Source organism: Antechinus flavipes, chromosome 4, assembly GCF_016432865.1.
Source record: "Antechinus flavipes isolate AdamAnt ecotype Samford, QLD, Australia chromosome 4, AdamAnt_v2, whole genome shotgun sequence".
In the NCBI taxonomy this organism is placed as follows: Eukaryota; Metazoa; Chordata; class Mammalia; order Dasyuromorphia; family Dasyuridae; genus Antechinus; species Antechinus flavipes.
The window spans coordinates 74576608-74601388 of NC_067401.1; the positions used below are offsets into that span (position 1 = coordinate 74576608).

At 36.2% G+C, this 24781-nt stretch overlaps 1 protein-coding gene across 2 annotated transcripts in view; it reads left to right on the forward strand.

Annotated features, from left to right (window-relative positions):
- The window catches only part of MTARC2 (mitochondrial amidoxime reducing component 2), a 36763-nt gene that overhangs the window by 6759 nt on the left and 5223 nt on the right, over positions 1 to 24781 (forward strand). Inside the window, exons 2-7 of one of the 2 annotated variants that reach the window (XM_051993336.1) lie at positions 3435 to 3608; positions 5696 to 5858; positions 6489 to 6629; positions 19021 to 19082; positions 19172 to 19243; positions 20156 to 20318. In XM_051993336.1, coding sequence (XP_051849296.1) covers positions 3435 to 3608; positions 5696 to 5858; positions 6489 to 6629; positions 19021 to 19082; positions 19172 to 19243; positions 20156 to 20282 — 739 coding nt within the window. In that variant the 3' untranslated portion in view covers positions 20283 to 20318. The remainder of the gene's footprint in view (positions 1 to 3434; positions 3609 to 5695; positions 5859 to 6488; positions 6630 to 19020; positions 19083 to 19171; positions 19244 to 20155; positions 20319 to 24781) is intronic. The other variant, XM_051993335.1, reaches the window with a different exon arrangement.

Genomic DNA, 24781 nt, shown 5'->3' on the forward strand with positions numbered 1-24781 from the left:
GCAGGATGATTTTCGAGAGGCCTGGAGAGACTTACATGAACTGATGCTAAGTGAAATGAGCAGAACCAAGAGATCATTGTGCATGGCAACAACAAGATTATACAATGATCAATTCTGATGGATATGACTCTTTTCATCACTGAGATGATTCAGATGAGGCCCAATGATCTTGTGATGAAGAGAGCCATCTTCATCCAGAGACAGGACTGTGGAAACTGAATTTGGATCATAACATAGAATTTTCACTCTTTTTGTTGTTGCTTGCTTGCATTTTATTTTCTTTCTCATCTTTTTTCCTTTTTGATTTGATTTTTCTTGTAGCAATATAATTATATAAATATGTATGCATATATTAAATTTAACATATATTTTTTACCATGTTTAATATATATTATTATTATTATATATATTATATTAGAGGAGGAAGTGGGAAAAGAGAGGAAACTGGAACACAAGGTTTTGCAAGGGTATATGTTGAAAAATTATCCATGCATATCTTTTGAAAATTAAAAAGCTTTAATAAAAAGAGAAAAGAAAAATGAATCTGGAGCTCTGAAGAGAGGTCAAAACTATAAATTTAAGTGGAGGAATCATCTGCAAAAAAATGATAGATGAATTTCTGAAGAATCATCTGCAAGGAAGTGGTAGATGAATCTTTGAACATGAAAGAGTTCACCAAGGGAAAGAGCAGTAAGAGAGAAAGAGAAGGTGGATAGAGACAAAAACTTGGCAAGTACCCACTTTCAAGAGGAGGAGGATCTTCTAAAGATGTTGATCTGGTGATTATTTTGCAACATTAACCCACTGTCTAGAGCATGAGTTTGGAAATCTTAGTACAGCTCTCTGTCAAACTGGTGTGGTAAAGCTTTGCTTCTTAAGCTAGGTCAAGGTTATGAGAGATTTCAGGATACTGAATAAGTATGTGAAGATTCATGATGAATAGTCAAGTACATTAAGGAGAACTGAATTTGAATTACAGATTTAAGGGACTTTACAGGCTGTTTAGTTCAAAGTCCTGCTAGCAGGGGCAGCTAGGTGGTACAGTGGATAGAGCACCAGCCCTGAAGTCAGGAGGACCATACCGTGTTTCCCCGATAATAAGACACTGTCTTATTATTATTATTTTTTTTGGATAGAAAAAAACACCAGAGAGGTGTTTTCACCTTATTTTCAGGAGAGGGCTTATTTTAATGAACATTGACAGCAATTTTAATAAACAGGTAAATGTGAACCAAAAAAAGTACCTTTATTCAATAATGATCATGTCATCTTCTTCAACAACATTGTCATATATGGACATTTATCCTGAATTCCATCCTGGATGTCTTGCTCCTCTATTTCCTTCAGAAGAAGTGGACCCAATCTGTCATGTCCAGCAATATAGCTCTCTTTAAATGAACATGTCTTGTCCAGGTAACCTGCTTGTAGTGCCTTGGTGACACAGCTGTCAGTAATTTTATCCCATGATTTCTTCACCCAAGTCACGACTTCTTGCAGACGGGGCTTCACAAAGTTTCCACGCTGATTTCTTTCCATTCTATTTTTAATGTAGTCATTGACTTCCATGCGCAAATGGTCCTTGAATGGCTTGTTTATTGCAATATCAAGGGTCTGGAGGTAGGCAGTCATTCCTGCAGGAATCATTACTTGAGCTATTCTTCTCTCTGCAAGGAAGTTCTTCATTTCTTTAGCATGGTGAGTGCTGGCTGAGTTCTTTTTTATCCTCCATGATGCCCCCTGAGTTCTTCTTTTATCCTCCATCATGCCCCTTTTATCCTCCATCATGCCCCCTCACTCCCGCTTACATACTGGGTTTTTATGTTGTCCTGCCTCAGCTCTCCCCTGCAGCACTGCTCTCAATGGCTCCAGCAAGCAAATCACTGAGGAAGAACAGGATGACGTGCTCACTGCTGCAGCTGTGATTGGATGCAGCTTGGAGCGTGGCGTGCGTTTCACCGGGGGCAGAGGGGACAGTGCATACAAAGGGTACCGTAATGTAGCGTGTAGCACAGGGGATCACCTTCACTACAGTAGCAATCTCAATAGGGCTTATTTTCGGGGAAGGGCTTATTTTTAGAGGAATCTTACACAGTAAGGGGAGGGCTTATTTTCAGGATAGGTCTTATTATCGGGGAAATACAGTAGTTCAAATCTGGCCTCAGACTCTTAACACATCTAGCTGTGCGACCCTGAGTAAATCACTTAATCCCAATTGCCTCAGGAAAAAAAAATAATTACAAAGTCCTGCAAGGAGTAAGGCATAAAATTAATATTTGAATTCAGGTACCATGACTCCAAATCACTGTGCTTTTCACTCTAAAACAATTCCATCCCAGAAACTATATTGTGGACCCTTGGGTGCAGAAGTCTGAGATCCCTACATAGGAGATTTATTTTATGGCAATAATCCTGGGTAATTCAGAATAATCCCATTTTGTTTTAGGTCAAAGGATCCTAGAAGAACCTTCCTCTTTTGTCACTCCTGTTTAGAGTCTGATGTATGTAGTTGGGAGCTGGGGAGTGGGGTGAGGGAGAAGATGAAGGGGAGAGAATGGAGCTTCTGATGAATGACTTCTTCCACTCATTAAAAAAACTACTTTAGAGAGAAAGGTGAGAGCTGTCCTGCATAGAAAGTCAGTTGGACCTGAATTCAACTATCCAAATGACACTGTGTGAGCTTGGGAAGTCATTTCGATGTTATTGAAAAGTTGCTGACCCATTGTCCAGGGAATTTTCTTATTTGAGAGGTTTTTATACCTTGAAATAACAGATCCTGTCCCTCTGTAGACTCTATTATATTTCATAAGGTAAAATCTTTAATCTTTTCCTCCTTCTTGACATCTGAAAAGTTGATGATTTTCTTAGACTATATCTGGAGGGAACATATAACTAATAATAATAGCTAGCAATTTCATAGCTATTTAGCTAGCACCTTAAAGTTTGTGAAACACTTTAAACATGTTTTCTCATTTGATCCTCACAACAACTTTCTGAGCTAAGTGCTATTATTATCATCATCCCTGTTTTACAGATGAAGAAACTGAGGCTAAGAGTAGTTAAAAGATTTGTTTAGGAACACAAGCTAGTAAATAATTTGAATTCAGATCTGTTCCTGGCTCCACCTCCCTATGACATAGGAACATAGATTTACTGCTAGAAAAGACGTTCATAATTTTACACATGAGAGATTTAGTGATTTTTCTCAAGATCACATAACTATGACAGAGGTGGATTCAAATCTAAGGTTTTCTGACTTCAAATCCAGATCCATGAAGTTTCAAGAAAACACAACCAATCTCTAGAAACCATTATTGTGCCTCTTGGCATTTTGCTGCTCTTGCCACTTCCCTGTATTTTCAAAGTGAAAAAAAAAAGGGGGATTCAGAGAACCAATAAAGAAGGTATAGAAACTTTTTTCTTCTCTGTGTTTGTAGGTTTTGGCTGGTGATAAGGGAAGATGGTCACATGGTCACTGGAAGACAGGAGCCTCAATTGGTGCTGATTTCCATAGCATGGGACAATGACCAAATGACCCTCAGTGCTCCAGATATGGATGATTTGATTGTTCCTAGAAAAGTACCCTCCACCAATGCTATTCGGAATTGCAGGTACTCTGCCACAGAGAGATGGGGATATAGGTGGGAGGAGGAAGGTTCTACTCTTTTCCTTTTGGGATAAAAATTGGTTTTTCTTTTTTTTTCCTCAATAGCATTTTATTTTTCCCAGATACATGTAAAGATAATGTTCAATATTCATTTCTGTAAGACTCTGTGTTCTAAATTTGTTTTCCCTCCTCCCTTTTCTCCCATCTGGGGCCATTTCCCATAATCCCTATCCACATTTGGCCACTGGACCCAGATGGAACTGGAGGGGAAAGCAAGGCAGGTGACCTTGCACATCCCTTCCTGACTTAAATCCAATTCACTTACATGTCATTTCATCATCTCTCTGATATCATGATCCTCTCTGAGAATGAAGGACAACCAACAGCAAACCTCCTCAAGATAGCAAACAATCTGTTTCAGATGTACATTTCTTTTGTTTTTTTCTTTTCTAGGGTTCTTAAAGTTTTATTTCAGTGCCAGGAATTGCCCCAACCATAAAAGAATGCATATACATTGAGATTAATAAAGGATTTAAAAGAACATAAGTTTATCTGCATCTGGAAAGAAGGGGGATGAGGAATAAGAAATAAGTGAAGAGGTATAACTTTTTGGGCAAGAATCTTTGAATTCTAGGTTTCAGGATATATCCCAGGAAAATTGTTTGACTATGTAGTATCTCCCATTGTGATTCAGCATAATAACAAACTCTGGACTGTGTTCAAAGAAATGTTTGAAAAAGAAGCAGGATAGAGTAAGGTTTTTTGGGAAACATACCTGCAGGCATAAGAAGTTTTCAGAGCCTAGCAGCAAGCAATTTTTTCCTTCCTGTCCTGATTAGGACTCAGATCATCCTAGTTCTGAAACTGGCACAGAAATGAGAGCCATGAAACTCCGTCCCATCCTTACAGCAAAATGTGTGAGTTGAAGAATAAAAAATATATCAAATTGTTGGAATCTTTACAAACTGCTAACTCATTAGAGTTGATAGATTATTGATCTGATCTTACAAGAAGATGTTTTGGGCCAGAACCTGAAACAAGGTACTAAGTAGAACTAATTAATACAATGCTTGTTTTCACACCTTTACTCATTGGAGTTCACAAGTATGGGAGATTCACAAAGTTAACTGTGTAACTTTGTGAATTCACACCTCCCTTGAAGTTCTTAAGGCCAGAGAGCCCTATGGGAGAAACCCATAATCCCTCTCTCTTGCATCCCACAATTCCTCTCTCTTGAATAAATAGAGCTTCAAAGGGGCCAGTCAGAAGAGTTTTCAGAGAAAGAAGCTACGAGTGGAGAGTTCAGCGGAAGATTGAGAAGACTCTCTCAGAGGCACAACCAGATTCATCTTCATCTCCTGCACTTCCCCCACTGAGACCAAGCTGATCAGAAAGGCTTGCCAGAAAGCTAGCCGAGCCCCAAGTGAAGGAGACAAGAAATTCATTCCATCTTTATGCTGGCTGGAGGTTGAAGAAAGCAGAGGCAGAGGATGAAGGACAGAACCTTTGGATTTGGAGACATTCGGAGGGAGCTCTTGGAACCGAGCAGAGAGATAAACCTCTCAACCAACCGGGCTATTTTGGAAGGAGAAAATAAACGTTTGCATTTTATCACCTGGCTGCATTTTGGGTGATTATTACTTTCAACTGCAACTAAGGCTGCCTCTAGAAAACCTCTCCGAGAAACCTGCACTTCTCCCAGAGAGAACCATTATCTTATATATTATATTTAAAAGAAGAAAATCACCACATCAAATGCAATTCCAAGATTTTGGGTTTGGGGAGTAGGTCCTTGGCAGCAGAGGAAATGACTCTGATCAAAGAGGCTGAGTAAATATTTCATGATATCAAGTCATGAAACTCCTGAGCTCAGCCACAAATTGCAAAAAGATACACAGGCTACATGGCAAGGGCCAGGTGGGTCTTGGATAGTCAAGTCCTGACAGAAGTTTTGGTCAGATCATTCACAATAAAAAGAATGCAGTTCAGTATTTTTAGGTTGTAAGTTTAATTTTTTCGATTTGTATTGACAGTCACTCTGAGAACTGACCCCCCTTGTAATCTCCATTTTCTCTTGTAACTCTCCCTTAGGATATTTGGCGTTGACATTCAGGGTAGAGACTGTGGAGATGAAGTATCTCAGTGGATCACCAGCTTCTTAAAAACAGAGACATGTCGACTGGTTCAGTTTGAAACTCACATGAATGGAAGAAAGTCAAAAGAAATTTTCTTTCCCTTTGTTCAGAATTACCAGGTGACATGATAGTGTGGTTTTCCCTGCCCCAACTTATTCTAAAAGCTTTTTTTGAGGGGACATAGTAGAGAAAGGGGTCAACTTTTCTTTTCTCTTGTGTCAGTTTTAGATTGGACCTCTGAAAGATGATAATTGAATCCAGGCAAAGTAAAGCTAGAAGACTTAAGACAAAAACTTATTTAATGTTGAAGGGACCAGAATTTGTTTCTTTTATTTTCTTGCTCATTTTTTCTCATGCTTTCTTTCCATTTTCTATGCCCTTGCCACATCCACAGAGAAGTTGCTTCTGTCATGTAGCCCAGATGAAACTCCAAGATATGTTTCCTCTAGCATTGTGAAGCTTGAGTAGAGGAGACAGTCATAAATACATGACTGTGCTAGATGAGCAACAAACTGTGAAGGCTGGATGTACATAAATAATTCAATGTTGGGATCAAAAAATCAGCAAAGTTAAACTGACAAAATAGAGAGCATATTTTCCTTTTTGATTACACACTTCTCTGTAATAAGTTATTTCTGCTTTTCACGTGGGTTTTCCTTGCCCAACCAAGCCACGCTTTGGGTGAAATTGAAGTAAAGGACCATCTTAGGACTCCCCCTGATGGTCATTGTGATATTTTTCTATGCCAGGTGGCTTATCCTGACTGCAGCCCCATCATGATGATCTCAGAAGCTTCCCTGTCAGATCTTAATACCAGACTTGAGAAGAAAATAAAGATGGAACAATTTAGGCCAAATATTGTGGTGACTGGTTGCAATGCTTTTGAAGAGGTAAGTTATGAACTTCATTTGTAACATTTCTCCTGAAGTTGTCACACAATATGATGTGAATGGATGTCTTTTAAAAAAATTAAAAAATTCTAATGGTTTTAATTTTTAAACAATTATAGCTTTTTATTGTTCAAAATACATGCAAAGATAATTTTCAGCATTCATCCTTACAAAACCTTTTTTCCAAATTTTTCTCCCTTTCTCCCCCTCCCCCAGACAGCAAGCAGTCCAAATATAGGTTAAACATGTGCAATTCTTCTAAATACATTTCCACATTTATCATGCTGCACAAGTAAAATAATATCAAAAGGGAAAAAATGAGAAAGAAAAAAAAATCAATCAAGCAAAAAAAATCAATCAAGCAAAAAAAAAAAAACCACAACAAAAATGAAAATACTATGTTGTGATCCATATTCAGTCTCCATAGTCTTCTCTCTGTATTCAGATGACTCTCTCCATCACAGTTCTACAATATCCTTTTTTTAAAAAAAAAGTTAAATATTAAACCAGAAAATATTAATATTTGTGTTAAGCAGTATAAAGGACCTAAAAAGAAAGACTCTCTTAGTTGAACTGATGATCTCGATTTAGCTGTGCCTGGAAGAGTGAGGATAGAGATGTTTTTAATATCCTTATATACTCTTTTAACATATTTAACATGTATTAGACTACTTGCCATCTAGGGGAGAGAGTGGGGGAAAGGAGAGAAAAATTTGGAATAGAAAGTTTTGCAAGGATCATTGTTGAAAAATTACCCATACATATATTTTGTAAATAAAAAAGCTTTAATAAAACAAATTTACACCAAAAAATATATCCTTATATACCTTTCACTGCCCTTCTTCACACACACATACTCACACACACACACACACACACACACACACACATACACACACACACAAATACATGTGAATTTCTCTTTGCTGGAGCATAATGCTTCCACATATGCTTTGAATGTGTTGTTCTTGTGGTTGTTGTTCGTCCTTCTTTTTTGAAGAGGACCATGACATCAGGAAAGTGATGTGAGGACATACAAATTAATTGGATTTAAGTAAGGGAGGGCTCTAACAAGGTCACTTGCCTCACTTTCTCCTCTGAAGTCATCTGAGTCCAATGGCAAGATATAGATCAAGATGACTGCAGATGGCCCTCTTTTCAAAGAGTTGGATGCAATATATTGCATAATGAGTGCAAAAACAGGAATTTCCACTATATGGGAATATCTCTTGCTGTTGCTTATACTTAGGCTTAAATTACATTGTAATTTGTTCTTTAGTTGTGTAGCAGGCAGGGTCGCTTTCACTTGCAGACTCATCCAGAGTCTTGCTTCCTTCAGTATTAAGGTAGCTCATGTGTCATAATTCAATCAAAATCAGAGCTTGCAAGCCCCCACTGATGTACTGTTCTTGTTTTTCACTAAAACAGCCAGAAAGAATTTAAAGCAAAACATGTTTAATTAAACAATCTAGCAAAATAAATTATAAGAAAGATTTTACTTCCTCCTCTAACCACATAGGAATACACTTTCCCAGAGATTACTACCCCATTAGTGAGAGAGGGAGCACATTCAGGGAACATATGAGGAGCATGTATTGAGGGTCATACAGGTAAAGAACATACATGATCAAGAACATGTGAATCCAGTGGCAATACTTACCATGACCCTTTGGGAATATATAGATGTCCTGTGGTGATGTTATCATACTACTTTCTGCTAGGAATCTCTATTAAATTGCTTTCTTTACTAGATGTCTTTGATGACCTCCCTCCTATCCCTACTAGCTTTATTTGGCTCCTTTGGCTGAGCTGTTGTGTCTCTGAAGAGATGATATACCAGTCTATACAAAAAATATAAGCTATATAAAGCTATATAGCTGTAAAAAGACCTTATAAAAAGCTATAAAAAGAATTTAAGATTGTCCATCTGAATTGTCTTCTCTGCTGTCTTTAGTTCAAACTCAGTATAATCTTCTTCTGAGTTATGGTCAGAAAATTCCAACCCTTGGTCCTAGTGAATGATTCCTAGTCGTACTAAGAAGGGAAAAGAGAAAAGATTGGTGACTGTTGTCCAATTCCCTTCATTTCATCCTCCCAGGAACAAAAATTACCGCCTTACAGTTGTTTAATACCCATTTATTTTGTCTTAGGTAGAATCTGAGAGACAATATAGCGTAGTAAACCAGCCTAGAAGCCAAGAAAACCTAAGTTCAAGTTTTTCCTCTGACATATACAAGCTGTGTGATACTGGGCAAGTCATTTAATTTCTTAGCCACTTAGCTTACAAGCCTAAAACTTGAAGAGAAGATAGGTTGCATTGGTGGAAGGAATTTCCTCACCAAGGAATTCTTTATATCAGTAAAGTCAAAAGATCTGGCCTGTATTCCTAACCAAACTTTTAGAGAGCAGAATTATGCTTTCTTTTTTTTCTTTTATATTTTCCCATTTTACAATTGAAAAAATTCAATAATGTTGGTTGAACATTAAATGAAATAAATACTTAGTGTGCATTAATCCACTCAACAGTCATTTATTCCTGGACTTGACACTGGGGTAGTTATAGAGTTTAGATAAGACAAGTCCCTTGACTTCACACAGCTTTCCATTTGGTGGTGGGTTAAGTTACAAATATGAGTAACTATCCTATATGGTACTTTAGTTTCTTCTTTGTGCCTTTGCATAGGCTGCTTCTATGCCTGGAATTCACTCCTTCTTTACCTCTGCCTACTAGACAAGGTTTATCTCAAGTGTCACTTACTCCTAAAATGCTTTTTCTTTTTAATTTTTTTTACTTTCTTTTTAATTTCTGGAACAAATACTTCTATAATATTGTATAATAAAAAAAGATTGGATATGAAACTACAAGTCTACAAAAACATTTGTGTCAAAAAAGGGATTTGGTGGAATTCATTCCTTTTTTTAATTAAAAAAAATTCAATAATATTTTATTTTCTCAAACATATGTAAACATAGTTTCATTCTTCCTTTACTCCCTCCCTCTCTCTCTTTCCCTTCCTTTCTTCCTCCTTCTGTCTCTCTCTCCTTCCTTCCTTCGTTCCTTCTTGCCATCCTTTGTTTCTTCCTTCCATTCTTCCTTCTTTCTCAATAGTATTTCATTTTTCCAAATATATGTAAAGATAGTTTTTAACATTCATTTAAGTAAAAAATTTGTGCTACCCATAGACCTTTTCTATGACATATGTTGATGTGTTTTTTTCCTTCTCAAATGACTTTGTACTTATTTGCTCTGTTTATTTCTTAGATAAGATCTTTGAGTGCTGGGACTATTTTCATTTTGGTTTTGGTTTCTTCAGGGCATAGCACAGTGTTTTACACATTTATTGTTGTTCAATTGTTTTTCAGTCATGTTTAATTCTTTGTGACTCCATTTAGGGTTTCCTTGGCAAAGATACATTTCCTTTTCCAGTTCATTTTATAGATGAACTCAGGCAAACAGGGATAAGTGACTTTCCCAGCATCACACAGTTAGTAAGTTTTAATGTCTGATTTAAATTCAGGATGATGAATCATCTGATTGGGGGTCAGAATGATATTCATTTCATGGTCTGCCATATAGCCTTACAAGTATTAGGTGCTTAAACCAATTCTTTGAATTGAATTGAGTTAGTTGACAGTTTGTAAATCTGAAATTTGAAATGATACAGTCTGAGTATAAAAAAACTTATGTCATGTATAATAGGACAATTCATTATATGACTTGAATTTGTTGCTTGGATCTCAGGATTAGTAAAATGAACTGGTTGGACCATATGATCTCTGAGTTCTCTTCCAGTTCTATTCTCCTTGGGGTGGCTAAAAACCTTTTCCTATAGGAATCCTCTACTCATCAACCCATTATGTTCTGAAAAGCTCTATCTTTGGGAATGAAATATTCTTGGGTTTATCATGGCTAAAAGGCAAATTGTTCTAACATTCCTTTTAGGTTAAAAGTCTTACATTTATATTTAGGGAAATGACTCTTAATATTTATTGTGTCATGGATTCCATTTTGGCATTCTAGTGAAACCTATGTACCTCAAAATAATTCTTTTTAAATGCATAAAAGAAAATATATAAGACTAGAATGGAAACCAATTATATGGAAAAGGAAAAAAAAAGAAAAAAGATGTGATTTTTCAAATCTAAATTTATGGATCCCCTGATGGGGGGATCCTTTGTAGCCATGACAAAAGAGGCAATCTCCTTTATAGAAGATTTCCTAGCTGGTGGCATTTCACTGCTGTCTCAATGGCCCCACTGGAATAATAGATTTCTCTAGTAGGTAAACCACACAAGTAAATTACTACTAATAAGCAGTTTAAAATATAACAGACTGTATAGTCAGAATTCCAAAGGAACAAGGGTATTTGTGGAGGAAGTCTGGAGAACCTAGAAATTTTTTTTAAATAACTTTTTATTGATAGAACACTTGCCAGGGTAATTTTTTACAACATTATCCCTTGCACTCACTTCTGTTCCGATTTTTTCCCTCCTTCCTTCTACCCTCTCCCCCAGATGGCAAGCAGTCCTTTACATATTGAATGGGTTACAGGATATCCTAGATACAATATATGTGTGCAGAACCGAACAGTTTTCTTGTTGCACAGGGAGAATTGAATTCAGAAGGTATAAATAACCCGGGAAGAAAAACAAAAGTGCAAGCAGTTTATATTCATTTCCCAGTGTTCTTTCTCTGGGTGTAGCTGCTTCTGTCCATCTTTGATCAATTAAAGCTCTCTTTATCGAAGAGATCCACTTCCATCAGAATACATCCTCAAACAGTATCGTTGTTGAGGTATATAATGATCTCCTGGAGAACCTAGAAATTTCTGACTCACTCTTCCATTTTCCCAGAATGCATCTCCTCTGGCAGAGCAACTTAACAAAGGTCCTTAGATATTTCACCCCACCTAGGCCCTTAACTTTGCCTTTAAGGATAAGTAAAAGGCAGGGTTTTTTTTTTTGGATTTTGAGAGATCCTTCTAGGGAACTCATCACAAGCCCTTTTTTCTACCCTGGAATTGTTAGGAGTGCCCTCACCCCATTGTAGCTATAAGATCTAGTTTACTAAAGCAGCAAGCAGAGTCCTAATTTGCTGGGGCTAAGGCTGGGGCTGGGGCTGGGGCAGGGTTGTGTTGGCATAGCTCTCACTGGGATTGTACATTGGACTCCCACTGTGTTGCCACAGGCCTTTTCTGCTGACCTGGGTTGAGATGTCTAGTAACCCTCAGTACTGATACTGATTCAAAGGTCCCTAGATCCATTCTTGCTTTCCTGGCATGGGCCAGGCCTAGGGGAGGGGCTGGACTGGGTTGCACTGGGCCCCAGGATTGCATGCTAGACTCCCCCAGCCCTTGTGTAACAGACTTTTTCTGCTGACCTTCTAAATTGCCTTTGGCTGAAACATTGTTCGACTCCATTTTTGGGGGGTATTTTGACACTCTAAAATTTGTTTAGAGTCATTATTTAAAGGAATTTGGAGTGGTTTGGGGTAGAGGTTGGCTGAGTTCCTATCTTTACTCTGCCATCTTGGCTCCATTAAGTTTTCAACATCTTAAAGCAAAGGCTTATTATCTATAGAGCTGCTTCCTTGGGAATCCATGATACAGTATAGGACTTCCAGATGCTAAAATCATTCAGATTGTAATAAATTGGATGACTGCATAATCAGTTTCTGCTGGAGCAGTTGTTTCTTCTCTCTCCTTTTGATATGGTAAGGTGGTGAGTGATGATGCAGTCTGAGTACAACAGAACTAATGTCATGTATAATAGGACAATTGACTGCTGGAGGAAGATTGCTAAAGATGAAGGTGATACAGAACTAGAGAATGGAAGGAACTAGTTGAAAGGAAGAAAGAAAAGCTCAGAAAGGGTAAGCAGTTTGTCCTAGGTTATACAATTAATTTATATCAGAGCTAGGAGAGGAATTAAATCTTGGCTAAACATCTGGAATTTTCAACTCTTAGGGGAAAAAAAAAACTATATGATTGTTGCTCTCTGAACCATTTTTTCCTGGACTGAAGAAATGAGTTGTATCAATGGCCCAAAGAAGCATTTATTGAAGGACCAGTATAGATGTTACAGCCTTCCTTATTTTGTGCTAAAAAAGGTTGTATATGGAACAACAATCAAGGGATTTATAAAGCCAGGCTGACAATAAAGATCTTTTGAAATTAAAAAATTACATCTAAAAATAATAAAATACAAAGATTTATAAATAACCAAAAGATTACAAATGACAGATTACAAAAGATTACAAAATTTTTTTTTTGCTTTTGTTTTTCTTTACCATGAAAAAAAAAGATGAAGGTGATAAAACTTTCTTCAAAGGTGCTCAGTCCAATGTTCTTAGAGGTATGAGTGAAGATTGTATTCTTGTCCTATGCAATGAATTGAAGAAAGTAATCTAAGTATGTCCTAATTTCAAATGGAGTCATGAAGAGTTGGACATGATTGAAGTAACTTAATAACAAATTTATTTTTAAAAAATCATGTCTCTCATTTGTATTTAAGTACTATAGATAATTATTTTTCTGCAGCTAAATATTTTTTAGTTATGATCTATGTTGAGTGTTCTGCTATAAAACAGTAAGCACACAAAATACTGTAAAAAAAAAAGAGCTCAGAGTTTAGGAGAATTCAGGAATTTTCATATTCCTGGCTAGAAGCAGTTACATATCCTAGCGACTTGACAAACAAGGGGAAAAGCTATTGACAATCCAAACTTAAACACTACTTCTTAGATATCTTGGATGGATGATGTTTGTTTTTTAATTATAGGTGAGTTTTAATGTCTATAAATGTTCCAACTGTCACTTTAGTTACTCTTCTTTCAATAATAGGGCAAGTTTAAAGGAATCATTGATGCCTTTTAAATTATGAAACATCTTGTCCTTTTTGTATAGTAAGTGACTTTTATCTTCATATAGAAATATGTGGCCATTTTAATGTTGTGGCCAACTAAATAAAAATAGCAGAGTTATGCAACATAGATGAATTAACATAGGAATGACAATGTAGACTGATGGTTTTCCCTGGATGATGCTCAATTTTTTTATTATTATTATCGCTTTTTATTTACAAGATGTATGCATGGATAATCTTTCAGCATTGACCCTTCCAAAACCTTCCATTCCAACTTTTCCCCTCCTTCCCCCGACCCTCTCCCCCAGATGGCAGGAAGACCAATACATGTTAAATATGTTAAAGTATATGTTAAATACAATATATATATACATGTCCATACAGTTATTTTGCTGCACAAGAAGAATCAAACTTTGAAATAAGGTAAAATTAACCTGAGAAGGAAATCAAAAATGCAAGCGGATAAAAACAGAGGGATTGGAAATGCAATGTAATGGTTCACACTCATTTTCCAGAGTTCTTTCGCAGGGTGTAGCTGGTTCTATTCATTATTGAACAAATGGAACTGATTTGGTTCATCACATTGTTGAAGAGAGCTACGTCCATCAGAATTGAGATGATGCTCACTTTTAATTCTTCCCAGACTATTGTATTCAATGGTGCAATATGGTCTGTATATTGCATATTGAGGGTCCATCTATTTCTTTTCTTTCTTTTTTTTTTTAGGTTATTCTTTCTCTGAATCAATTCTTTTTTTATTTTATTTTATTTTATTTAATAATAACTTTGTATTGACAGAATCCATGCCAGGGTAATTTTTTTTACAACATTATCCCTTGCACTCGCTTATGTTTCATTTTTTCCCCTCCTTCCTTCCCCCCTCCCCTCCCCCAAGATGACAAGCAGTCCTATATATGTTAAATATGTTGCAGTATATCCTATATATAATACATATTTGCAGAACCAAACAGTTCTCCTGTTGCACAGGGAGAATTGGATTCAGAAGGTAAAAATAACTTGGGAAGAAAATCAAAAATGCAAATAGTTCACATTCGTTTCCCAGTGTTCCTTCTTTGGGTGTAGCTGTTTCTGTCCATCATTTATCCATTGAAACTCAGGTCTCTTTGTCATAGAAATCCACTTCCATCAGAATACATCCTCATACAATATCGTTGTCGAAGTGTATAATGATCTCCTGATTCTGCTCATCTCACTTAGCATCAGTCCATGTAGGTCTCTCTAAGCCTCTCTGTATTCATCCTGTTGGTCATTTCTTACAGAACAATAATATTCCATAACATTCATATACCACAATTTACCCAGCCATTCTCCAATTGATGGGGGTCCATCTATTTCTGAAGCAGCTTGGTGGAACTTTATTTAGAATGCTGGGCCCAGAAATAAGATTTCAGTTAAATACCATCTCAGACCTTTCCTATCTATGTGACCTGGATGAGTCAATTTCTCCCAGTCTCAGTTCTTCATTCATAAAATGAATATAATAATAATGTCTATCTCCCATGGTCCTTGTGAGGGGCTGGGGAGAAATGAGATTATATCTGTAAAATAGTTTATAAATTTTAAATATTAGGTAAATGTTATTTATTATTATCATTCATAAATATAGAAAAAGCATTCCTGGGAAAAACAGGTTTGAAACAAAGTGCAATTTTGTCCATGAATTCATGCATCCACTCTACAAACTGAGGTTTATGGGTTTAGGCCTGATGAAGCTTGGGAGACCAATTCCTGATTTGCAAGGCAAGGCACAAGGGGCAAAGGGCAGGTGATAAAATTACAATGGTATTCTCTTTGTTCAAAGTTACTTTTATTCACAAGAAAAGATGTGACATGATTTGAGGGGAAATGACTGAAGATCAGAAAAGGGGGGAAATAAAGGTGGGATCTTGGGAGTGACAATAATGTGTATTGAGATGTTGAGATTGTTGTAAATATAATTTAGGAAAAGCTGAGTTCCCACCAAGGTTGTCATAAATATGTTAATGAGACAGTGTGGGAAAGCTTCAATTTCTGACAGTAAGCTGGTTTTGAGTTCATATTGCTTAGGGCTAATAAAGTAGTCTGGAGAACTAGCTTCCTTTTTGAATGCAATTATAGAGTTAAAGCTGACCCTTTTGTGTACTGGTAATAGTTGATAATAGCAGGGTGGGCTCCTTTTAGCTTCTCCTGACAAAAGAAGAGAATAAGCTAGTTTCAGAGTTCACATGAGGCTGATTGCTGAGATCACAGAGTAGAGGCAATATGGTACCATTGAAAGCATGCTAGATTAGGCTTGGCTTTATATCCTAACATCTCCCTTTGTTTCTCACTTGGCTACTTTTCTGGACTCAACTCAATATTCAGCAAATTGAAATTAATTCAAATTCTCACTTCTTCCATTCTCTTGACCTTCTTTTCTAAGAGAGAGACATGCTTCTACTTGGTGCAGAGATGACTAGCCATAGGGAATGGACCTATGCCTTCATAGATATAAGAAATTTCCCATTTCTTGGGAATGTGAGGAAATTCCCATTATCAATGCGGATTGCCACCATTGTATCTCATACATAGATCCAAAAGAGCATGGAGAAGAGTAAGGGTCTCATGGCCAGTAGGTTTTAGAGGCAAAATCTGAACTCATATCTTCCAGGATTTTTGTTGATTATCCTTCATTCTGAAAGAGGACCCATGACATGAGCAAAGTGATGTCTTAGCTTGCAAGTGAATTGGATTTAAGTGTGATGGGGCTGTAAAAAATCATCAGCCTCACTTTCTCCTCCAGAGAAATCTGTATTTAGTGGCAAGACATTGGTCAGAATAAATGGAAATGGCCCCAGATGTAGTGGGAAAAATTTAGCATTTTTAAGCTCTTTCCCAGGTCTCACATTTTCTGAGGTGACACCCATTCAGAGATTTAAGTCTAGGTTAAGAAATAAGGCAAAGGATACCTCAGAGGCATCTCTGTTCACTAAGAAAAGCTGCTTCTAATTGATGAATGATGAATGATGAATGATCTCATCAGTCAACTCAGCTCAGCCATCACCTCTTCTGTGAAGCCTTCTTTTATTCCACAGTGGACTTTTCTTTGTCCTTCTGTAAACACTGTATAGGAGATCTACACAGCTTGCTGGTAGGAATTTCTTTTTATCTTTTAACATTTTTTGAATGTTCTTGGTACATATGGCCTGTCCACTGATCATCTTTCAGCCTTTCTACATGACTTCCCCACTCCTTAGTTGATCATTCATCTTTCTAATGATATCTTTTAAGCTGTTTCTTGTGTATAGTCTTTTTTTTGGCAACATGCTGCAGAGTATTTAAATTCACTATGTGTATCTCTACTGCTCTTGGGGTAGCTGCATTTAATTTCATTTTATTCTTTTTGTTTTGCAAATTGGTTACCACATATTAAAAGCCTAGCTTTACTTAACACACACACACACACACACACACACACAGGGAACTCACAATAATTTGTAGTATAAACAAGTTCAAAAGATTCCAAGGTTAAAATTTTCCAGCATCACTTTCTTATTAATGTTTTTTGTTTATTTATATTCATGTTCATTTCTGAAATTTATCTTCTGATTCATCCAAAGAGTCAGTCCTTGTAACAAAAAGTTAAAAAAAAGAAAGAAAAAAATATTCTAGAAAACCAGCAAACACATTTACTGAGTCCAAAAGAATAGTCAGAGTTTCATACTTATAGATTATCTTTATAATAAAGGGAGGGAAATACATTGCAACCACAAAGAGTGATAGGATAATGTAGTGAATAAGAAAAATCTGATTCGAATCTCAAACACTCTCTTACTTAAATGGGCAAGTCATTTAAACTCTATCAGCCTCAGTTTCCTCAATTATAAGGTGAGAATAATGATATCACTTCACAGTTTCATTGTAAGGCTTGAATAAGGCAATACTTTTAAAACTCCTTGCAAATATTATCTTATATAAATGTTAGGTATTATCTTTTAAAAACCATAGAAGTATTTCCCTCTTCTGTATATCTTTCATCCAGTAAAATCTGGAGCCTGTTTACCTTTTCCTAAACATATACTCTTACTTTCATGTAAAAGATGAATTTATTTATAAATGTTAAATAATGCTTTTATTTAGAAGGAACCTACAAGTTTGACATCTGAAGCTACCAAAAAAATTGTTTTGAAATTTAGGCAATTTACTTCCCTGCATGTATTGCACGAGCTGAATAATATGTTTAGTAAAGATTACTTATTGCCAAATCATGGCTGTGAGAAACTTTTCACTGAAATTTAGGATTCTGTGGCTTTAAATTCACAACTACAATTTTGAATTAACATAGATTTATGGCTTCAAATTGTTGAGATCTTCATTATTGTCAGAAAGGTATTGAATTGAATGTGACCTAAGTGTTACGATTTTTAGAAAGGTAAGTACAGATGCATTTGTAAGTGATTGCATTGCCCTCTTGTGGTGAAATGTATAAGATCTGTTTTAGCAGATGTCTTGAGCTCTCTTACCACAAGATCTACATCTGTTATAATGAGGCAAATGCTGTTACAGCTGCAAATTATCTTGTCATCAGTTTTTACGGTTTTGACTTGTTTGAAATAAATGGGATATCAGAAAATGATTTGGAAATGTTTGTTTTTCCATCAGTCTCCAATTTCAAAATGGATTTTGATTGCAAAACTTTGTTTATAAGTCAACTTCTTTCCCAGAGAGCAAATTTCCTTCTGGAAACGGTGCTATAAAGGATAGTTAATTTCCTAAACCTAATTACAGAGAACAATTTGATTCAGTCATTGTAGAGATACAGATAAATCTAAAAGGAACAACCACATTATAATCTGAGGCTTCCCTGGAAGCATTCAAGCTCTTCTATGAAGAGATTCCTATTCAGGTAAGAGTTTGATTGGATGACCTTATAGGGTTTATAGTTGTGTAATTGTAACCTTGAGACTTGAGCTCTCCTAAAACTTCCTTTTAAGAATGTGCATGTCAGAATCCTGTCCCTAATCCTATGCCTGAAATCCTGATCTCCTGAGAGGGGAGAAGATAGAAGACAGAGGTTCCAGTGATTGGTCTATTCCTTGGGCACAGCACAGTTAATAAAATGCTACAGTAGCTTTGGACAGTTAGGTAGCATAGTGGATAGAGTATCTGGGTCTGGAGTCAGCAATATCTGATTTCAAATACTATGTGACTTTGAGAGAGGTGTTTATTCCTATTTGTTGCAATTTTCTCATAAAATGAGCTGGAGTAGGAAATGGCAAACCACTGTCTTTGCCAAGAAAACCCCAAAAGGGATCATGAAGAGTTAGACATGACTGAACAACAACAATCTGGTTTCTCTACAAAGCCCTGTTAGACTACACTGTCTCTAAAAACTTCCCAGGATTGTGATCTTTATAAATGGATTTTTTTTTAAAAGAAGGAGAGGAGTTGTTCACTACAATCCAGCTATACTTGCTTCCAACTAGAAGTGGTTGCAAAATCTGATGATACTTTTATTCAAAAAGAAAACTTATCTTATCTCTCCTAGGATACCTGGGATGAAATCCTAATTGGGAGTGTTGAAATGAAAAAGATTTTGTCTTGCCCCAGGTAAAAGTTCTAATCAAACTCAAAACTTAAAATTTTGCCTAGTTGATTATTGTGCATATTCGCTTAACTCCGCCTTGCCTGTCTTGCAGATGTATCATGACCACAGTGGACCCAGACACTGGGATCATAACCAGGAAAGAGCCCCTGGAAACACTGAAGAGGTAGATCATTTGTTGAGGGAGTAGGGCTAGGGAACTGGGGGAAAAGGATCTAACACTTCTGATATTGTCATGTATTATCCTCAATATTATCATGGCAGAACTAAGTGTAGGTTTAAACATGTAGGTAGTTAGGGACTGAATTGAATGAGTCTAGAGCCCTTCAAATCTTAGATTTTTAGATGCAATGAAGTTAGTTTCTTCACTTGGGAGACCTAGACTCAAGTTCTGCATCAGATCACATCCCAAGTTCCTGTTAATACCATTTATGTCTTCATGGTTGACTGTTCTGTTCTAGAACCCCAGTGATTGATTCATTGTTAAGTTTACAAATTTGTCAGAATCCTAAGAGAATATAGTGGATAGAATAGCAGGCCTGGAGTCAGGAAGTTCTGTATTTAAATTCAGTCTTAGACACTATTTGGGTGATACTGGGAAAGTCATTTAATCCTTTTTGTCTCAGTTTCCTCAAATGTAAAATGAACTGGAAAAGGAAATGGCAAACCACTCCAGTATCTTTGCCAAGAAGACTCCAAATGGAGTCACAAAGAGTTGTACCTGACTGAAATGACTAACCAACGAAGGAAATCTTTTTTTTTCATCTCTATTCCATTCAAAGTATTATACAATTGAATTATGTAGGTAGATAACATATTTAGAACAGGTAAATTAAAAGGTTTTTTTTTAGTGGCTTCCAGGGAGGTTTCTTAACATAGATGCAAATATAATGCTTTTAAGTCCATTTATAATAATAGGATACTCTTGGGAGTGCCAAAATGTCTTTCCTGAATTTTAACTCCTATTAGTTTTCCAAGAGAGGTTTTAGGAGTTGTTTGCACAACTCTCTGGGGTAGTGTATTTATTTTATATTACATTTTCTCCCTGTGCCTTAAATTTTTTTTTTGTCCCCTTCAGTTACCGCCTTTGTGATCCAGCTGAGAAGCATATATACAAGTCATCCCCACTCTTTGGGATGTATTTTTCAGTGGAAAAAATTGGAAGTCTGAAAGTTGGTGACCCTGTGTATCTGATAACTCAGTGATGGAAATCAGGTGATAAGTGCTACATAGTTGATATGGTAAATGCAAAGCTTCCCTTCTGCACAAGATTATGATGAAACAACAATTAAATTGGCTTATGTTGGGAGATTTTCCATTTTCCTTTCCTTAGTTTCTGGAGAGATTCTTGATATTATTATTGAAACTTGCAGACATTTCTTTCTCTCCTTTATTTTGACAACTGTAATTTCTATTTTAATCTTACTCATTTCAACTTTCCATTAGCTTATAAAAGGTTTTCACTAGGTTCCCTAGTGAAATGATGTTAATTGGTTAATATTTCTAATACATTTCATATGATCTTTATAATTTATAGTCATAGATTTATAAGAAATGTAATCATTTCTTCTTAAGAGCTTTTTATTTATATTTTCTGTATCTTATAGGAAAGTCAAGGAAAGGGACTAAAGAATTCAAAAGCTACTGTGTAAAGCTATTAAACCAAATTTAAATTTCATGAAAAAAATTTAAAAATACAATTTAAAACTAGAGCATTTTCACTTAAGGGCAAAGAACTGTGTTTTTGAGTGATAGTGTAGTACAAGGAGCCCTGGGTTGGAAGTTAGAGACCTTTTGTTTAAATTCTTACTCCATCATTTACTTACTGATTTGAGGTAACTTTTAATTTCCTTCAGCCCCACTTTGCATATACATAAAATGAAGAATTTAATTTGATGACCTCAAAAGTCTTTAAGCTGTGAATGTATGATCCTTGGCTATTATAATATCATATGTTACATAAGGGACCTGTTTGAACAGTATTACCTGAAACATTTCTTTTTCTCTTGGCCAAGGAACTTTACCCTGAAGGTTGAAAAGGCTCTCAATAGTCCCTTAAACAACATTTTCTTTCAAATAGGCTGCAGTAAAGTCATTCCAGGAAGAAGGCTGTCTCATCATTTCATCAAATTCAGCAGGGAAGATGTTTCTCAATTACTTCCCTCAGGATTTTGCACATTTCTTCATAGTGTGGTGTTATACTCCCACCTCCATTATTTTCTAATGTAGCACTATCTGGGATATCCATCCCTTAATTTATGATCCCAGAACAAGATGTTTAGAAAAGCATTTTGTATTCTGAGTGCAAAGTGTCCCACATCCAGGTAACTAAAACAGCTGACATAGAAGAAATTTTGATGAATGAATAATTCCTTCATGTCAAGACCACAAGGAAGATAGAGTTGGATTGATTAATCATTCCATGATGGCTTAACTGCCATCTCTTCTTTTAATATCTGTCACTTTTTCTAGCTGTGTATATTCTGCCCTTTTACACATTTTATCATAAAGTACATAAGAGATAAGAAGATGGACAAGACATTATTTTCTCCCCAAGGAGCTTACAATTTAGAAAAGAAGAAAATGTACAAAATTACTACGATGCAACCCATGAATGGAATATTTAGGATATAGAAGAGTTAATAGCATTTGAGCTATATCTTGAAAAATGATTAGAATTTCCATAAAGAAAGATTGGGAAGGGGGTGTACTGTATAATGAGAGACTGATATGAACAGGGGTATAGAAGCTAGAAATGATATGGAGTATTTAGGGAATGAGTATTCAGAACATAGAATTCCTATAGGGAATTAGTGACAAATTGGCAGAAAAGGATAGATTGGGTCAAATTATAGAAATCTTTGACTGCCTAAATAAGGAACACAGAGTTTATTCAAAACACATCAGGGATGCATTAATTTTTGAGAAGAATAGTGCCATGATTGAAGAAGTGATTTTTGGAAAGTTAGTCTTGTAGTGGTCTGTAGAATAAGTTAGGGAAGAGGTTGGAAGCACTATTTATTAGTTCAGGCAACAATCATGGGTGGGTGGTGGCAAAGAAATGGAAATTAAAGGAGAGATCCAAGACTGGCTGTGAAGGACAAATCAACAAGACTTGACAGATCATTAAGTGTGGGTGGCAAAGAAAACTGAGACCAAAGATAAGCCTGAGTGACTAGGAAAATGGTAGAATCATTCAAGGAAGTTAGAAAGTCATGAAGAGAAATTGGTTTTGAAGGAAAGCCTGGATTGGTTTTAGACACATTGAGTTTGACATGTTAGTGGCATTTCTATGTGGAAATGTCCAGTAGATAGTTGGAAATATAGTACTAGTGCTCAAAAGAGTGCCAGAAATCTCTATATTTAATAATTAGTGATGTTAGGTGTGTGGTGGAGCCAGCTCCTACCAACTCTATGAGAGCTGATTGTTAAATTTTTGTGGGTATTCTACACTTTGGAAATTGGCAAATTCTATAAATAAAGGTTTGATTTCTTGCTTTGCTGATTGTTAAACCTTCAAGTGATGAAGAAAGTCTTAATGATGCAGATTAAACTTAAAAATGTGCTGTTCATACTGTGTTCCCCCCTTTTAGAAATTATTGTTAAACATTTACCAGCATACTTCTAGGAGTCATTCACATAAAGATGGTAGTTGAAGCTTGGCAAGATCTCCAAGGGTAAAGACAGAAAAAAGAAGCAGGCTGAGAGTAGAAGTTGGAGACTACCTACATTTAGAAGTGATCAGAGAGAAGTGGAACAAAGAAGTGGGATAATTAGGTTTTTTGAAAGTCAACCAACCAAATGATAACAATTACTGAACTATTCTGTGCCAGGAGTAGTGCTAATTGTTGGGAATGGAGAAATAAAAAGGCCCCTGCTCTCAAGGATCTTATCTAGGAGTTTGTATATAGGACCAAGAGACATGTTGGTAAATAAGTATATAAAAGTATATAAGCACATAAATAAATAAAAATAAGTATACAAAAATAAATAAAGAGTAATTTGGCAGGGATAAGGGATGGAGGGAGATAGGGGAAGGAGATAGGGACTAATAGCAGCAAGAAAAAGCCTCACAGAGAAGGTGGTACTTGAACTGAATTTTGAAAGAAATGAGCAATTCTAAAAGGTGGAATTATGGAAGAATCCCACCCCAGGCACGAAGATCAGAAAGCTTGTGTAAAAACAGACATAAGAGAGAGAATGATATGTCTGAGACATAGCAAAAAGGCAATTTTAGCTATTTAGAAAACATGAGAAAGAAAATAATGTGTAATGAGGCTTAGAAACACAGGTTGGAATCAGGTTATGAAAGACTTTAAATACCAAACAGACAAGTTTCTATATGATACTAAGGATACTAGGGAGATACTAGGGAGCTACTAAGGTTTAATGAGTAGGGGAATGACATGGTCATTCCTATGGCTTGGGAATATCATTCTGGCAACTATAGTGTTAATACACTGACGAGAGAAGAGAGAATGCAAGAAGACCAATTGAGAGACTATTGTAATAGCCCAATCAACAAACATTTATTTAATCTCTGTTGTGTATTGCATTGAGCTAAGCTTTGGAAATGCAAATAAAGTCAAAAGGCCATGTCTCAAGGAATTCAAGAGTTGAATAGTAGAGAGATAATGCAAACAAAAATGCAGGACCCATTGAAGAATGTTAATTGAGAGAAAGCATTATCTTTAAGGAGAATCAGGAAAGACTTCCTATAGAACAGATATATCAGATAAGAAGCCCACATTACTTCCAGGTCCAGCCAGAATCAGAGAAAAATATAATTGGAAAATATTTTACGAGATAAATAAAAATACAATAAAGCATAGACAACATTACATTTTAAAATTTATTCTATGCAACCTGCAGGGATTTTTATGTATGGTTTTGTCTTTTTGACAAAAAGAATGTCAAAATTTCTTTTTGAGTTTGACACCACTGCTGTAGAAGGTAGACTTTTGACTGGTATTTGAAGGAAAGTAGGAGGCAGACATAAAGAGGGGGAGCTTTCCAGGAATGGGGGAGAGTCAGAGAAAAGAGACAATCTTATTGTGAATGGGGAAAAGGAAGAAGGTAGGTGTGTTGTTGGCTCATAAAGTATGTAGGGCAAGGTTTTGCAAAGTTGAATACTGAAAACTATCTTTGAATATATTTTGAAAATAAAAAGCTATTATTTAAAAAAGTAAAGTATGTGGGAAAGAGTAAAGTATAATAGAAAATTGGAAAGGTATGTGAAGGACTTTTGATGCCCAATAGAGTTTTTCCCATTTGATTTTGGAAGTCATAGGGGAATCATTGGAGTTTACTGAGTTGGCAGAAGGGGTTGGTGTGATATGGTCTGACCCCTTAAGTGGAAGAAGAACTGCTGTAGGGAAAGAGTTGGAGAGTTTTTAGGGAAAAAAATGAAAGTAGAGATTAGGTAGTGATTGAAGTGATGAGGGAAACAGAATCTCAGAATTGGAAGGAACTTTACCTGACTGATCTAGGGGCAGGTAGATAGTGCAATGGATTGATTGTCAAGCCTGAAGTGAAGAACCCAGGATACAAAGAAGGGTGATCTAGAACACAAAGAAGGTAATCTGGGACAGTTATCTAGAATGCAAAGACATGTAATTCAAGACAGGTAATCTAGGATACTTAATTTAGGACAATCTAGACTGGTAAAACAACGACAACATGCAGTCTGGGTAATCTAGAACAC